This window comes from Staurois parvus, unplaced genomic scaffold, assembly GCF_062004578.1.
Source record: "Staurois parvus isolate SC_StPar_1 unplaced genomic scaffold, SC_StPar_1.0 ptg000795l, whole genome shotgun sequence".
Lineage (NCBI taxonomy): Eukaryota > Metazoa > Chordata > Amphibia > Anura > Ranidae > Staurois > Staurois parvus.
The window spans coordinates 2,146,456-2,164,438 of NW_028318591.1; the positions used below are offsets into that span (position 1 = coordinate 2,146,456).

At 43.9% G+C, this 17,983-nt stretch overlaps 1 protein-coding gene across 2 annotated transcripts in view; it reads right to left on the minus strand.

Annotated features, from left to right (window-relative positions):
- B4GALT4 (beta-1,4-galactosyltransferase 4) overlaps window positions 1-17,983 on the minus strand; it is a 178,308-nt gene that overhangs the window by 63,829 nt on the left and 96,496 nt on the right. For both annotated transcript variants that reach the window (XM_089654744.1, XM_089654745.1), the window contains exon 3: window positions 4,015-4,247. In XM_089654744.1, coding sequence (XP_089510870.1) covers window positions 4,015-4,247 — 233 coding nt within the window. The remainder of the gene's footprint in view (window positions 1-4,014; window positions 4,248-17,983) is intronic.

The following is a 17,983-nucleotide window of genomic DNA, read 5'->3' on the forward strand; positions in this document are numbered from 1 at the left end:
CAAAGTATGGGAGAAATGCTTTCCTCTGACCACCACTGGGACGGTCCTTCTTCCCACTGACCATCAATGTAAGGAGCATTCTTTCCATTGACCAGGAATGTAAAGAACATTGTTCCCACTGACTACCAATGTAAGGAGCATTCTTCCCACTGACCACCAATGTATGGGACATTCTTCCCACTGACCACCAATGTAAGGAGCATTCTTCCCACTGACCACCAATGTAAGGAGCATTCTTTCCACTGACCACCAATGTATAGGACATTCTTCCCACTGACCACCAATGTAAGGAGCATTCTTCTCACTGACCACCAATGTAAGGAGCATTCTTCCCACTGACCACCAATGTAAGGAGCATTCTTCCCACTGACCACCAATGTAAGGAGCATTCTTCCCACTGACCACCAATGTAAGGAGCATTCTTCCCACTGACCACCAATGTAAGGAGCATTCTTCCCACTGACCACCAATGTAAGGAGCATGCTTCCCACTGACCACCAATGTAAGGAGCATGCTTCCTACTGGCCACCAATGTAAAAAGCATTCTTCCCACTGATCACCAATGTAAGGAGCATTCTTCCCACTGACCACCAATGTAAGGAGCATTGTTCCCACTGGCCACCAATATAAGGAGCATTCTTCCTACTGGCCACCAATGTAAGGAGCATGCTTCCCACTGACCACCAATGTAAGGAGCATGCTTCCCACTGACCACCAATGTAAGGAGCATGCTTCCCACTGACCACCAATGTAAGGAGCATGCTTCCTACTGGCCACCAATGTAAAAAGCATTCTTCCCACTGATCACCAATGTAAGGAGCATTCTTCCCACTGACCACCAATGTAGGGAGCATTCTTCCCACTGACCACCAATGTAAGGAGCATTGTTCCCACTGGCCACCAATGTAAGGAGCATTCTTCCTACTGGCCACCAATGTAGGGGACATTCTTCCCACTGACCAACAATGTAAAGAACATTCTTCTTACTGACCACCAATGTAAGGAGCATTCTTCCCATTGACCACCAATGTAAGGAGCATTCTTCCCATTGACCACCAATGTAAGGAGCATTCTTCCCATTGACCACCAATGTAAGGAGCATTCTTCCCATTGACCACCAATGTAAGGAGCATTCTTCCCACTGGCCACCAATATAAAGGGCATTTTTTTACTGACCCTAAATGAAGTAGTTTTAAGCAGGGGTTTCTCGACACCTGAAAATTATTTCAAGGGTTCCTCCATAGTGAAAAAATTGAAAAAGCCTTTTTCAAGATGAGAAAGAGGCCAGGCACTGACAACAGCAGGTCTTGCATCGTACGCTATTACTACACACATTAGACTATGAACAAGGGTGGAATTTGCATACCAGCGTTCTACATGTTTGCACAGAATTTTATTACCAACTTTGCAGGACTTGCTTTATTACAGTGGACAGTTTATATATGGCAGACTTTGTTTGTGGACATGCCTCTTTTTGTGACATTCATAGCCAGCTGCAGACACCAATGATCTTTTTAAGCTGTCTATAAGGGTGGTATTTTGACTACCAATGTGTGGGACAAATGCTTTCCTCTGACCACCACTGTAACGGTCCTTCTTACCACTGACCACCAATGTAAAGAACATTCTTCTCACTGACCACCAATGTAAGGAGCATTCTTCCTACTGACAACCAATGTAAAGAGCATTCTTCCTACTGACAACCAATGTAAGGAGCATTCTTCCCACTGACCACCAATGTAGGGAGCATTCTTCCCACTGGCCACCAATGTAAGGAGCATTCTTCCTACTTGCCACCAATGTAGGGGACATTCTTCCCACTGACCAACAATGTAAAGAACATTCTTCCTACTGACCACCAATGTAAGGAGCATTCTTCCCACTGACCACCAATGTAAGGGGCATTCTTCCCATTGACCACCAATGTAAGGAGCATTCTTTCCATTGACCACCAATGTAAGGAGCATTCTTCCCATTGGACACCAATGTAAGGAGCATTCTTCCCATTGACCACCAATGTAAGGAGCATTTTTCCCACTGATCACCAATGTAAGGAGCATTCTTCCCACTGGACACCAATATAAGGGGCATTTTTTTACTGACCCTAAATGAATTAGTTTTAAGCAGGGGTTTCTCGACACCTGAAAATTATTTCAAGGGTTCCTCCATAGTGAAAAAATTGAAAAAGCCTTTTTCATGATGAGAAAGAGGCCAGGCACTGACAACAGCAGGTCTTGCATCGTACGCTATTACTACACACATTTGACTATGAACAAGGGTGGAATTTGCATACCAGCGTTCTACATGTTTGCACAGAATTGTATTACCAACTTTGGAGGACTTGCTTTATTACAGAGGACAGTTAATATATGGCAGACTTTGTTTGTGGACATTCATAGCGTAAGGAACACAGTTTGAATATATGAAGCACATACAGGCAGGTATGAGCACAATATATCTGCCATGCTTACCTAGCCTTTGTGCCAATGGGATACATGAATGATGTGTAATATGAGATACATTGAAGTCTTTATGGATTTTTTCTTTTGAGGAGTCCACATATATGTAATTCATTGTTGTACTTGACCGAGGGTATCCAAATTTGCTAAACAAGGGGTCAGATTTAAATCTGTGAGGAATAGTGCCCCATCATTGGTGTCAGTGGAAGGAACAGTGCTCTATCATTGCTATCAGTGGGAAGAATAATGTCCTATCAATGTTATCAGTGGGAAGAATACTGCCCTATCATTGGCATTAGCATGTATAAAATGTGTTTTTTGCTGGATGAGAGGAGGTAAAAAGCCCATCGGATGGCAATGGCACCCGGTGTAATGTGTCTAACAATGGGTCGGAGGTCTTCAAACTTTTCAAAGGGAAAGTTTACTGTCCTTCAGACTTTAGGAGGACTGGATTGTGGTCAGTGGGGGTATGAAATGTTCTGTGCCTGGCATCAGGGAGAAGAAGCATGGCCTCAGGGTTGGTAACAGTAAGGGGAGGAGTAGTGCCCTATCATTGGTGTCAGTTAGAGGAATAGTGCCCCTTCATTGGTATTAGTGGGAAGAATAGTGTCCTGTGAATGGTATTTGTGGGAGGAATAGTGTTTATGTTTGCAAGCTCCATATAATGGATATAATGGATTGAAAAGCTTTGCAAACCTGTAAAAGTGGTTTTATAATGAACATTTGTTCATCTTTTCCTATTTTGTATTATTGGTTTTTTTTTTGTTTTTTGTTTTTTTTAACTCCAGTCAGCTCTTAAAATTGACAAGTCAGTGCCATCCCTTATATGAGCTCCCCTATCACCTTCGAAGGCCAAACACTGGGTCAGAGCTTACACAGAGCTAAGGACCTTCCCACTGTCCCCACATAACTGCTCTTGGGCCAGCAGATTGGTCATTCAGGCAGAGTGCTGCACTTTGGGAAGGGATGGGTAGGAGTCCCATATACATGCGTCAGATAGGGCCTGCCTCATTTCCTGCCTGGAGGATGCCCAGAATCATCTAGCCTTTTCCTCCCCAGTCAGGCTGTTCCTAGTCCATCCCCTTCATTCACTGAATTTCAGTTCTTTCAATTGGGAAGATTCAGCACCACATGTGGCCGCTACCTAGGATGGCCTGCATGCAAATGCAGCTTGCTTTTCATTCATTGGATTTCAGTTTTTTCAATCATGGAGGCTCAGCCTCACATGTAGGTATAACCTGGGACAGTCTATAGGCAAATGCAACCTGACTCGCAATACCCACACCGCCAGACTGACATCCACCCATCAAGGAATTTTAATATTTGCATAACCTTCTCAAGAGCTTTCCCACTGCTTGCATCAGGGCTGAAGGCTCTTGGGAGGAGTACTGAGGTTGGGTGATGTGATGATGTCACTGGATCTAAAATAAGGCATCTACTGAAAAATGGTATAAATGAAAAAACATTTTATGAAGTATGGGAAAGGAGGAACTAGGGAAGGCAAAATATAAGATGATTAAATGTCAGCATTAAATATAAGTCAATGTGGTCTCACCTGATGAATGACGTAAATGCCGTAGTCCAGCTGCTGCCTTTGCAGGAAGGGGTGGAGGTTGTCCAGTAGGTAGAGGAGGTGTTTTTCCCGGTTCCGATGTGGGATAAGAATGGCCACGCGTTGCTGGGCTCTGCAGCTGTCTGGGTGGTAGCGACCACTGTCCACTTTGGGGTACTTTGTCCTTACAACTTCTAAATTCAAGGCAGGGTCAAAAGAGAGTGGTATGGTCCCCTCTGTAAAATGAAAGGCCAGTACTGTAAAGGCAGTAGTCAATCCAATAGTATGTATTCCCTGTCTTAACCCTTTATGTCTACACAGGCTTGAAGTGTTCAAATGGTGAATGCACAGGATATACACGCATGATGATAAATACAACAGTACACACAAAGTGGATGGTTTCTCCCTTTCCGATGTCAACTGACATAGCAATTTGAGCCTTGACCCTTTCCCTCAAGATTTTAAAGCATAGCTCCAGCCAGTACAGTCTTTGGTATAGCAGAAAAGCAGATCTGGGAATGGGGGGGGGGGGCAGGAGAGCCAGCTGCCCAAGGCACAGTGTTTTTCATGTAGGGGTTCAAGGTCCACCAGAGATGACAAGTGTTGGGCAGATCCCCTGTTCTGCCAGTCTCACTAGCCCACCCAACTACATTGAGACCTCCATCAGCAGGGGATTGCCACTATCATTCGTGAGCACAGGAGCCAGCAGAGGAAGTCTTCCACTACTCCTCTCCTCTGCATCTTTGACAGTAGGCATCTATTGCAGAATGCGGCAGAGGAGGAGAGGAGGTGAATAGTGGAGGACTTCCCATGCTGGCTTCTGGTGATTGAGTGAGCTTTGGGGGGGGGGGGGGGGGGCGTCTAAGCTGGGTGGTCTGCTTCACATGAAGTGGGAAATTTTTCGGTGGTGTACTACCTGCATTAGGAGGAGGGGCTCATGGCAGTAATACACTCCAAGTGTGTGTGCAAGGGCGAATGTGCCTGTTTGACCAATGTGCTCATGGTATGAAAAAGGGGGGGGGCATGTCTTACTGGCACACTTTTCGCATGGAGAGGGCATACGAGTGGATCAACGCTGGCATGGGGGGGGCGGCATCAGAGTGAAATAGTCCGACATTGGAGTCTCCCAACTAAGTGCCTGCTCTATGAGCAGTTGACTCTTGCAGAGAGTTTCTTCCTTCAATAGTAGATCCCTTCCAGCAACAATAGACCGCCATGCAAAAATAGATCCCCTCCAGTGACAATAGATCCCCCCACAGCCAGCATTAATAGATCCTCCAGCACACCCCAGCACTGCTTGCCATTACATACATTCAGTACTGAAGGTGCCAGAACTGTGTTCCCCCACGTTACTGCTGAAAAAAAGCTCTGGTAGTACAAGACGCTTTACACTAGGAGGCCTCTATAAGTATTTTATTTTTACCTTTGTAGCACCCTCCTAGGTAGGTGCTAGTGTTAGATAGATTTTGGATAGATACTTTTTACTACCGTCTTAAAGCTCCACTGTTTGATTCAAGCAAGGACTCCAAACATAGCTTATCCTGAAGATTGGGTAAAGTCCTCAATGTATATAGTTCCTATTTTTTTGAGTATCCCACTCATCTCCCTCATCGCTATCCATGTTCTCCAAAAATAAAAATAACACCCCTAGACTGGTTGTTGGAGAAATGTGTGAATGAGCCTATGTGCCTGCCTATGAGGCATAGTAACTGGGGAGGACCTGGACAGTATTCCTGTGGCTCCTACAGGAGTAGCACTACACCTTCATTATTAATCAGTAGCTCCAGTCTACATGTACATTGTTGAATTCCTGGATCTCTGTGTAAAGTCCACATGCCCCATCCATAATGCTCCTCATCGTATGTTGTAGATGTGGATGTAATCTATTCAGCATACAAACGAATAGGGCTTGTTCACACCAGAAGACTCGTGTTAATGCATCTTGCCATACAATGTGTGGGACTATGCCCATTTGGAAATTAGAGTTTTCACGTCTATGGATATTGTCAATGCTGGAAAATGCAGTGAAATGTTACACAGTACAACTCATCTGGTGTGGACAAGCGCACTTCTTTGTTGGACTGCTATGTTATATCCATAGCTGTGTAGTTGTTACAGGATATACTGTTGGAGAATGACTGGCAGAACTGGTTATGTGAGAGGTCATTCTTGGATGGACAATAACAAAACAGCCAAGCGTTGTTGGTGCTGTCCACTGAACCAACACCCATAGGTTGGTAAAATAAAGATCTTAGCAATGGGTTTTACTGCAATGCCATTAAAATTTATACTAAAGTCAAACACAGTAAAAATTATATTGCAAGTGCTAAATCAGATAACATGTAGATATAGCCATTCTGATTTAACTGTGGGTTAATGGGATGCAAAGGAGGAAAAGCATTGGTTTATTCCTGACTGGTGTAATCCTCCATGCTGAACTGTACATGGAAATGTCTTCACTCATTGGCACCCAACTTGCCATTGAGTGCAGGGATGTCTTTTCCTTTTGTTCCCTGCAGCTACCATGTTCCACCAACTGCTTAGCCTGTAAGAGACAGGGGCCCCGAAGAGAAGATCTTCTGTATTGCCAGTCACATTGGGTCACCCAACCTCATACAGACCTCCTTCAGAAAGGGACCCAACACGGGATTTGACAGCTCACCCGATCGTCGCTGTCACTTGAAAAAAAACAAAAGCCGGCAGAGGAAGTCTTCTACTACTCAATTCCTTTGCTGCATTTTGCAACATATGTCATTAGTCAGAGCCACAGAAGAAGCGAGTTTTGGAAGATTTCCGCTGCTGGCCAACTTGATTACAAATGATAGCTATGACTGAGCGGACTGTCAAATCCCATGTGGGTCCCGCACTGATGGAGGTCTTGATGCAGTCAGCCTAAGCAGCAAAAGAAAGTATTTTTTAAGATCTTTTGCAACTATTCTCCACTTTCTAACTCTGATGTATGAGGGGCCTTCAAGTCAAACCAGGACCTTTGAGTGTATATAATAAAAAGGACAAATTTCAAGGAGTGGAAACTGTATTGATTTTTCAACATATTCCCCTGCTACATTTATACACTTATCTCAGCATTTAATTAATGCCTGGAAAGCTTCGGCATACAAATATTCATTAGTACACCTAGGACATCATCCTACATCCTAACACAGCCAGCTTCACTTCGTCATCATAGTGTTCACTGTTCCCACAGAAAGATTAGTCTCCTGTGCAATTTCACGGCAGGTTTTGTGTCGATTATCTGAGATCAGGCGTTCCACACGCTGAATGTTCACAGGAATGAATGCTGTGGGCTGGGAACCACCATGGCCTGGATCGTCACTGATGGACGTACAGCCATCTTTGAAATGTTTACACCATTCAGATGTCTTACTGTGGCTGAGTGTCTCATCACCGTACTGAGCTTGAAGTCTTCTGTAGATATCCGGAGGTTTTACACCTTCGTTCACAAGAAACTCCATCACCACATGCTGTTCCATGCACACACTAACACTGTTATCTACCATCTTGATTAATGGTCTCTGGACTGGCTCTTGACGTGCGCTGCTCATCAGTAATAGGACACACTTGCCACTTACTACTGCATGTACTACCGTCACACCAGCATCCCTTTTTATACTTGTAAAATTAAAAGTCCCGGTTTGATTTGAACACCCCTCATATGCTCCCTTTGCTGCAGTTTAGTCTGCCATGCTGTACAATCTCCATTCTGCACCTCACTACCTATCCACATAGAATATTCTGCACCAGCTAATTCCCTATGCAATGCTCTGCAATCCCTGTTCTGCACCACCTCATTAGGTATGTAATGCTGTACATTTCGTATTCCCTCATTCTTTATGCAATGCTGTGCATTCCCTATTTCACACTCCCTCATTCTGTATGCAAAGCTGTACATTCCCTATTCCACACTCCCTCGTTCTGTATGCAATGCTGTACATTCCCTATTCCACATTCCCTCGTTCTGTATGCAATGCTGTACATTCCCTATTCCACATTCCCTTGTTCTGTATGAAATGCTGTACATTCCCTATTCCACACTCCCTCGTACTGTATGCAATGCTGTACATTCTCTATTCCACACTCCCTCGTTCTGTATGCAATGCTGTACATTTCCTATTCTTTACACTCGCATTACATATACAATGTTGTACAATTCCTATTTCACACTCTCTCATTCTGTATGCAATGCTGTATATTCCCTATTTCACACTTCCTCATTCTTTATGCAATGCTGTACATTCCCTATTTCACATACCCTCATGCTGTATGCAATGCTATACATTCCTTATTCTACATTCACTCATTCTGTATGCAATGCTGTACATTCCTTATTCCACACTCCCTCCTTCTGTATGCAATGCTGTACAGTTCCTATTCACATTCCCTCTTTCTCTATGCAATGCTGTACATTCCCTATTCCACATTCCCTCATTCTGTATGCAATGCTGTACATTCCCTATTCTACATTCACTCATTCTGTATACAATGCTGTACATTCCCTATTCCACACTCCCTCATTCTGTATGCAATGCTGTACATTCCCTATTCCACACTCCCTCATTCTGTATGCAATGCTGTACATTCCCTATTTTTTACCCTTGCATTACATATACAATGCTGTACAATTCCTATTCCACACTCTCTCATTCTGTATGCAATGTTGTACATTCCCTATTCTACATTCCCTCATTCTGTATGCAATGCTGTACATTCCCTATTCTTTACCTCCCCACATTACATATACAATGCTGTACAATTCCTATTCCACACTCACTCATTCCGTATTCCATGCTGTACATTCTCTAGCTGTGGGAGCCGGCCTCCTCCCATTGCTTTCAATGGGGCCACCTTCCGCAGCGAATCGTCAGGAAACCCTGCATGTAAGCCACGTTAGGCTCATTTGCAAATGTGAATGTGGCCTAGTTGTCCAGGAACATGAACACCAGATTTCTGGCAGGATCAACATGTATTTTTCTGTGTTTAGAGAAAAGTTCTTAGCCTGAATAAAGAAAAATAGAGCAGTCAACAAGACTAAGGACTAGTAAGTTGCAATATATTGATTTTTTGTTCTTGGGTTTAGACATACCAAAGTTCCATTTGGTGAACGACGACTGCATTATCAGTCCCTAGATATGCAAACTTTACTAAAAACCAGATATTTCTGGTGTAGCCTACTTATTGCACAAAGTCAAGTGCTGAGATCCATATTGCATGCAAATTAGGGAGCTATTGTTGGGCGCACAGTCCTGCTAAAGCAGCTTTAGTGGAAAGAGCCGAACACCTAAAGAGGGACCATACAGCAGCCTTGTAGAGATCTTGTACTGGCGGTAGATGATTCATTATTGAACTGTGATCAGCCTGCCATCTTATCCCCTCACATACTTTCTCAGTAACAGGATCGCTTACAGATAAGCATCACACAACACATTCACTTCTTCCCAGGTAAGTTTACTTAGGTATTTAAACAGTGCCAGAGATAACAAATGTCAGGAAAAACCATTGATAGAAAGTAAACAGACAGAAAGCAGAACCAGTAAAAAACACAATCTCATTACAGGTGTTACTCTGTGGTGTGTTAAAAATTTAATATGTTGCAGATTACCAGCCCTTAGATGAGGCGACTGCTTTACTTTTCTTTTCTCAGACTAAGAACATGTTCAGCGAGTACAGAAAATACCCGTTGATCTTGCTAGAAATACAGTGTTCTTGTCATATCTTCTAAGCTGAATTGGAAGTAAAAACAAAAGGTTTCCAGGGGTTCCTTGGGAAATGAGAACTTTCTACCTCTCAGATAAGTAACCACTGACACCAATCTTCTTTTAAGCTACCTGTAAGAGTGAGATTTTTCTCAAAGACCACAAAGGTAAGGATTGTTCTCAATGATGGGGTGGCACAGTGGCTTAGTGGTTAGCACGTCTGCCTTGCAGTAAATGGGTCATGGGTTCGATTCCCGACCATGGCTCCTCCTGTATGGAGTTTGCATGTGCTCCTGGTGCCTGCGTGGGTTTCCTCCGGGTGCTCCGGTTTCCTCCAACACTCCAAAGACATGCTGGTAGGTTAATTGGCTCCTGTCTAAATTGTCCCTAATATGTGTATGTATGAATGTAAGATAGGGACCTTAGATTGCACGCCCCTCAGGGGCGGACTGACCATTTGGAAACTCGGGCACTGCCCGAGGGCCCGGGGTCAGTAGGGGGCCCCATGAGATGCCCCTGGTACCTTTTTCATAGGCTTTTTTGAGTGTGGGCAAGGACACAGGGGCCCCATGATCCCCTATTGCCCGGGGGCCCCATGAGTTGTCAGTCCGCCCCTGACGCCCCTTGAGGGTTAGGGACTGATGTGAATGTTTAATATATGTGAAGCGCTGCCTAATTTGACAGCGCTATATAATTACCTGAAATAAATGATATCACACCAATATGGTCAGCTGCTGACCAATCAGATGCCACCTAGCCTGAACTGTCATCGCTACAAGGAGAGGAAAGAAAGTGGTGGGGATTTAAAATTCCTGCCGCTGTCTCTCCTCTCCTACCACCAAGGTTCAGCATGGGAGGCCTGCAGGGAGGTTTCCTGCACCGCTTCTGTGTGAATTTGGGCAATGACAAGCCTGGGTTCACACAGGAACAGTGGGTTAACCACATGCAGTTTGGACAGGAATCGCATTCCTGTTCAACTTGCATACTAATCTTTGTGGTGCAATTTGCAGCCATTAACTCAAATCACACCACAAAATATTGGTTAATTGGTAACAGGAGTATTTTCGCAAGTATGAATACTAATGAAAATGCTCAGTATCGGTGTATCCTTAGTAGATATTGCCGTATTCTAGCCTAGGGTGACCACCATGGCAGTAATACAATGAAGGACTGAGCATAGCCTCCCAGAGAAAGGAAGTGTAATGCACCTCTAGTTAGCTAGGGGGAGCTAGATAGGTTTTTAAGATAGAGGATGAATAGCAGCCTGGGATGAAGCAGCCTTGGCATGAGTCAGCCAGGTCACCTTTGGGTCAGGGCTGAGGGCTCTGCAGATCAGTTTCCTGATACCTCCTCCTGCTCTTGAGAGAAGTTTCTAGAAGGCAGTGGGTGGGGGTGAGGAGGGGCTGATCTGCACACTTAAGGGACTCCAGCCAATCCCCTGGCAGGAGGCTTGGCATGGGGCTGGGGCAGCCTTTAAGTGTGATTGAGCCTGCTCAGCAGCAGGAGAGTTCGGGTGGAAGATAGAGTGAGGCTGAGATGCAGGAGCCCGAGATGGGGCCTACCTACAGGCAGAGTTGCTGGACAGGAGGACCACTTAACCTCACCCAGAGGATCACCTGCAGAGCCAGGGACGGAGCCAGCCAACCAAAAGGCTTGAAGGCAGCCACCAACTCAACTAGCCTGCAGATGAGGAACAGTAAGGAATCCTACACCCCTTGGGCCAGATAAGGGGAGAGGGCATTCTAGTGGGAAACCTGACTTGCCCCCATCCGGGACAGTGCATTTAAAGCAACAGATTCTATGAGCCCTTGCTCAAGGATTCCCTCAGTACAGCTGGATGAGAAGAGGATTCATCTGGGGTCTGGGATGGTACACCAGGAGAGGCTGGAGAGCTCTCCAAGAAGAGATCTGTTATAGAGACTAGTACATAGTTGTTAATGAGTTGTCCTCAGCTGCAGTTCACTTGGGCATCCCATACACCCCTCAACCCTATCCAAGTTCAATACACCTAACAAAACTACAAAAACAAGCTCAAGGACTGTTTACTGTCTCCTGTGTGTGAGGTCTGAAGAAAATGAGTGTTGCCTGGCTGTGCAGGACTTTAGGGGGACCCAAAACTCAGCGACTCCTAAGGAGGTAGTGCTACAGAAGCATGATATTCGAAGGATCAGCAGCTGAAAATAAAGAAAAATAGGAAAACTAATGCAACCACTGCATCTAATAACTGGTGAGCTGTAACAAATTACAGTTCTGTTCTTTGAGATTAGATATGCTTTAAGACAATGCCAGGTGACTGCATTTCCCAATGCCTCCTTGGACACTGTAAAAAGGAGATTGGTCATCCTGATTTCATGCTGTCACTAGGCTGTTGGAAGCCACAGTCACATGGCACCGAGGAGTAAGCATGTTGGCATTATGTATAGGTGCTGCATACCATGACAGCAAGAGACAGGACCCATGTCTGACCCAATTACTCGATACAAAGAAAACAAACAGAGGGTGCACCGGCCTAGTGCATTATCGTAAAAAATATTTATTAAAAGGATAAAAAGTAAGTATCGTACTTGCAACTGACATACAGGACAAAAGGCACATCACACTAAACAGCGGTGTCCAATCCACACTCCATAAAAGTCCATAAATGGAACCCTGGACTTCCAACTGGCTAACATGTGTTGAGGACTCAAAGGAAGAGGCTGAGTCCTTGAAACGCGTTAGCCAGTTGGAAGTCCAGGGTTCCATTTATGGACTTTTATGCAGTGTGGATTGGACACCGCTGTTTAGTGTGATGTGTCTTTGTTCTGTATGTCAATTGTGAGTATGATACTTACTTTTTATCCTTTTATATTCCAATGGTTTTTATTAATTTTTAAACATTTTATAAAACAGAGGCAATAAAACACGCCCACACAGGGGCTATCAATTGCACAGAGAGAAAAGAAAAAAAAAAATGTGCAAAATAAAAAGAAAAAACAGTGCTCTAACGCCAACAGGGCAAAAGGTACGCCCACGCAGGGGCTATCAATGGCACATAAGGTACAAAACATTAATGCAACTGACTCTAACAACTAAAGGCAGCTGTCCAGTCACACCAAAAACAGAGAGAGAAAGAGAAAGGGGGAAAAAAAAAAAAGGGGGGCAAAAGGCAGGGGTCCAAGAGCGCCAGTACCGAACGCCATTACATCCCCAGGCTAGCCGGGGGGAGTGTGGGAAAGGCATATGGCAGCCACGGCTCCCATATTTTCAAAGATTTACGGTGGGAGTCATTGCGGATACTCGACATGTGTTCGTTGAGCATCATAGTAGTCATACGATCCCGCACTCCCTGAATAGGGACAAACGGACTCTTCCATGCCTGAGCAATTGTTCTAGTGGCCGATAAAAACAAATAAGAAGCCAACTTCTGCTGGTGAGCCAAGAGGCCCGGTATGGGGCAATGAAGCAAGGCATACCGGGCATCCCGGCGTATGGAGAGATGGAACAAAGTGAAAAGGAGGCCAAACACACGAGACCAAAAGCGAAACAGTCTCGGGCATGACCACCATATATGCAATACATCTCCACGATGGCCACAACCCCGGAAACATCGATCACTACAGGCAGGGTTAGCCCGGGCCAACCGAGCCGGAACCCAGTACCACCGAAACAATACCTTATAGGCTGCCTCCAGCATGGTCGTATTAAATGAACATTTAGCTATGAGTGACCAGGCCTTATTCCAGTCCTCCGGATCTACAGCCATTCCCAGATCGCGCTCCCACTGAACAACATATGAAAGAGAAGTATGCGGCGAGCGTCTGTTCAGAGCTGCATAAAGAAGGGATATAAGGCTCAGAGCGCCCGGACGCTGTTGGCAAAGCTGTTCAAAGGCAGATTTCTGGTACGGGAAAGCAGAAGTGCCCCGCAACGAGAGTATCGAAAGAATTCCGCCGGGGGGACATTCCGCGATTCCCGAAGAGAGTTCCAGGTGGGAAAGGACCGAGAAACTTTTTATCCTTTTAATAAATATTTTTTATGATAATGCACTAGACCGGTGTGCCCTCTATTTGTTTTCTTTGTATCCAGTGACTTTGGACTACCCCGGTCCATTGAAGGCAGCAAGAAGTGCATATTCCAGGACATCTGAATTGTTACCATAGCCTTTGCTGAGTCCATCCCCAGCGCAGGAGTACAGAGTTTGCTGTGACCCAATTACTCACCAGAATTCCAGCCAGATATTTAAAAAATCCAATTGAAAAGTACAAAGATATAAGATGATAAATACTCCACAGAGAACTATTTGCATTGATCTCAATTCAATCCATCCAATGAGCCAGCTATAACATTGCATCACCAGTATATTACCGGTATATTACACTGCATCACCAGTATATTACCAGTTTGTGAGAGATAACTAGTCGACATGAGATGGATTTCAGCTAATAAAGGTTAAGAATTTATCACAAAAGTGACATTGCTGTTCTTAAGCTACCTGCCAAAAAAAGAATGTACTACAGTTACATAATAAAATTGACATCTTGTTGTACATTCAATAAAGTTTTGGAAAAGGTAACCATATCCTGTGTGGTTGGTGTGTCCACGCCAAGTTTATTCAGTGCGACATTGAAATTAAGGAGACACGATACTGTGTGGTTTGAAAGCGTGTGCCAAGTTTATTCAGTGCAATGCTGAATTTATGGGTACGTGATAATGGTGTAAAGTTCTTATATTGGGAACAAAAGGAGAGGTTCAACAACCAGCATTATGTGGAACCTTGGTGCCAAAACCGAAAATTCAAAATGTACTTGGTCGAAAACCGAAATGCGCAGTTTTTAAAAATGAACATATATTTTTTGGAACAAAATACACTTTGATTTAAAAAAACAATATATACCCTAATTGTTTTGTAAAATATGTTACAGCGAGTAAATAGATACCCAACATGTCACGCTTTAAAATTGCACACGCTCGTGGAATGGCATGAAACTCTCCATGGGTGATGCTTTAAAAAATTCTACAGGTCAGCAGTGTAAAGTTACAGAGGAGGTCTAGTGTGAGAATTATTGCTCTTGCTCTGATGTTCGCGGTGACCTCACATGTGTGGTTTGAACACTATTTACATATGTGGGCATGGCCTACATATGCGTTCACCACTACGTGCGCACCGGGGGGACATGGGCACTTTAAAAATGTATTTAATGGGTTTTTTTGCACTGTTCCTTTTAAAACAAATTGGTAATCACTTTTATTCTTATCACAATAAATGCATGCATCCCCTGTGATCGGAATAATTAGTGACAAGTTCTCTTTATGGAAAGATATGGGGTCAATAAGACCCCACATCTCTCCTCTGCAATGTAAAGAATTAGATCAAAAAAGCATTCATCTAGTGCACAAAAAAAAAAATGGCCGGAACCGGAAGAGACATTGCTCTGATCCTCCAAGGGCATAGAGATGTGTGGTGGCCATCTTTCCTTCACCATCTCTATGCCCAGCACCGGGATCGATGGTTTCTCAGGTAAGACTGAACTACCAAGCGACGGACAGGCGGTTTTGAGGGGGCGGGTTTTTTCAACACCTGTATCGGTGCTTTTTTTTTTAATTTCGGCCGACAGCCGAAAGGGGTGTTTTCAGCCAAAACGTTTCAGCCACCAGAATTTCGGTGCATCCCTAGTAGAGAACAAAAACAGAGCGCACCAACCTTGTGCATTACCTCAATAAACAATTAGTGGATTAACTGATTTAAGAGATATACTCACAAAAGTAACATATAACGGGCATATATAATCCAAAACCGAATCATACGATAAGGAGACACGTGCGAATCCCAATCGGAAGAGGAGACTCTCAGTGGCTCTGACGCGTTTCAAAGGGGGGGGGGTCTCTTCTTCATCAGAGCTAACCAGACGGAGATAACCCTCCTCTATATATAGTCAGTATCTACAGTTGCAAGAAAAAGTATGTGAACCCCTTGGGATTACATGGAGTTTTGCATGAATTGGGCATAAAATGTGCTCTGAACGTCATCTAAGTCACAACAATAGAAGAACACAGTCTGCTGAACATAATACTACACAAACGTTATATGTTGCCAAGGTTTAATTGCACATAACATGTAAACATTCACAGTGCAGGGAGGAAAAAGTATGTGAGGCCCTAGCCTAATGACTTCTCCCAGAGCTAATTGGAGCCAGGAGTGAGCCAACCTTGACTCCAATCAGTGTGATGATATTGGATGTGTTGCTGACAGCTGTCCTGCCCTTAAAAAACACACACCTGTGTTGCGTTTACTGGTTTCAAGAAGCACTGTCTGATGTGAACCATACCTCGCAGAAAAGAGCTCTCAGAAGACCTACGATCAAGAATTGTTGACTTGCATGAAGCTGGAAAGGGTTACAAAAGTATCTCCAAAAGCCTTGATGTTCATGTGTCCACGGTAAGACAGACTGTCTACAAATGGAGAAAGTTTAGCACTGTTGCTACTCTCCCTAGGCGCGGTCGTCCTGTAAAAATGACTGCAAGAGCACAGCGCAGAATGCTGCATGAGGTAAAGAAGAATCCCAGAGTGTCAGCTAAAGACCTACAGAAATCTCTGGCACATGCTAACATTTTTGTTGACACATCTACAATAAGGAAAACATTAAACAAGAATGGAGTACGTGGGAGGACACCACGGAGGAAGCCATTGCTGTCCAAAAAGAATATTGCAGCACGTTTGAAGTTTGCAAAAGAGCACCTGGATGTTCCACAGCACTACTGGCAAAATATACTGTGGACAGATTAAACCAAGATTGAGTTGTTTGGGAAGAACACACAACACTATGTGTGGAGAAAAAAAGGCACAGCACACCAACATCAAAACCTCATCCCCACTGTAAAACATGGCGGAGGGAGCATCATGGTTTGGGGCTGCTTTGCTGCCTCAGGGCCTGGACGGATTGTTGTCATTGATGGGAAAATGAATTCCAGAGTTTATCAAGACATTTTGCAGGAAAACGTACGACCATCTGTCCGCCAACTGAAGCTCCGCAGAGGATGGGTGATGCAACAGGACAATGACCCAAAGCATACAAGTAATTCAACAAAACAATGGCTGCAACAGCACAGAATACGCCTTCTGGAGTGGCCCAGTCAGAGTCCTGACCTCAACCCGATTGAAATGCTGTGGCATGACCTTAAGAGAGCGATTCACACCAGACATCCCAAGAATATTGCTACACTGAAACAGTTTTGTGAAGAGAGTGGTCCAAAATGACTCCAGATCGTTGTGCAGGTCTGATCTGCAACTACAGGAAACGTTTGGTTGAGGTTATTGCTGCCAAAGGAGGGTCAACCAGTTATTAAGTCCAAAGGTTCACATACTTTTTCCTCCCTGCACTGTGAATGTTTACATGCTATGTGCAATTAAACCATGGCAACATCTAATGTTTGTGTAGTATTATGTTCAGCAGACTGTGTTCTTCTATTGTTGTGACTTAGATGACATTCAGAGCACATTTTATGCCCAATTTATGCAAAACTCCACGTAATCCCAAGGGGTTCACATACTTTTTCTTGCAACTGTATGTGTGAGCCTTCCCAAATGGGCGGGACAAACACATCCTAGAAGGTGGGGCCAACGTGTTAAAAGATACAAATAAATATATATACCTTAGATTGTACGCACCTTGAGGGTTAGGGACTGATGTGAATGTACAATATATATGTAAAGTGCTGCGTAAATTGACAGCGCTATATAAGTACCTGAAATAAATAAATATATATATATATATATATATATATACATATATATAACATAAAAATGTATGTAGACATAAAATTTGAATAAAAATATACATACAATTGTAGATATAGGACTACCAATAAAAACAAGCTAAAAAGATTTGAAAATTATGTACATTATACTTGATACAATAATTGATTTGAACCAGGGGCGGACTGACCATTTGGAAACTCAAGCACTGCCCGAAGGCCCGGGGTCAGTAGGGGGCCCCATGAGATGCCCCTGGTACCTTTTTCATAGGCTTTTTTGAGTTTGGGAAAGGACACAGGGGCCCCATGATCCCCTATTGCCCAGGGGCCCCATGAGTTGTCAGTCCGCTCCTGACTTGAACGTTACTATAGTTATATGTACATACTAAATTTAAAAAAAAGAATATATATATACACAGTGGGGATCGAAAGTTTGGGCACCCCAGCTAAAACTTTAAATTAATGTGCATAAAGAAGCCAAGGAAAGATGGAAAAATCTCCAAAAGGCATCAAATTACAGATTAGACATT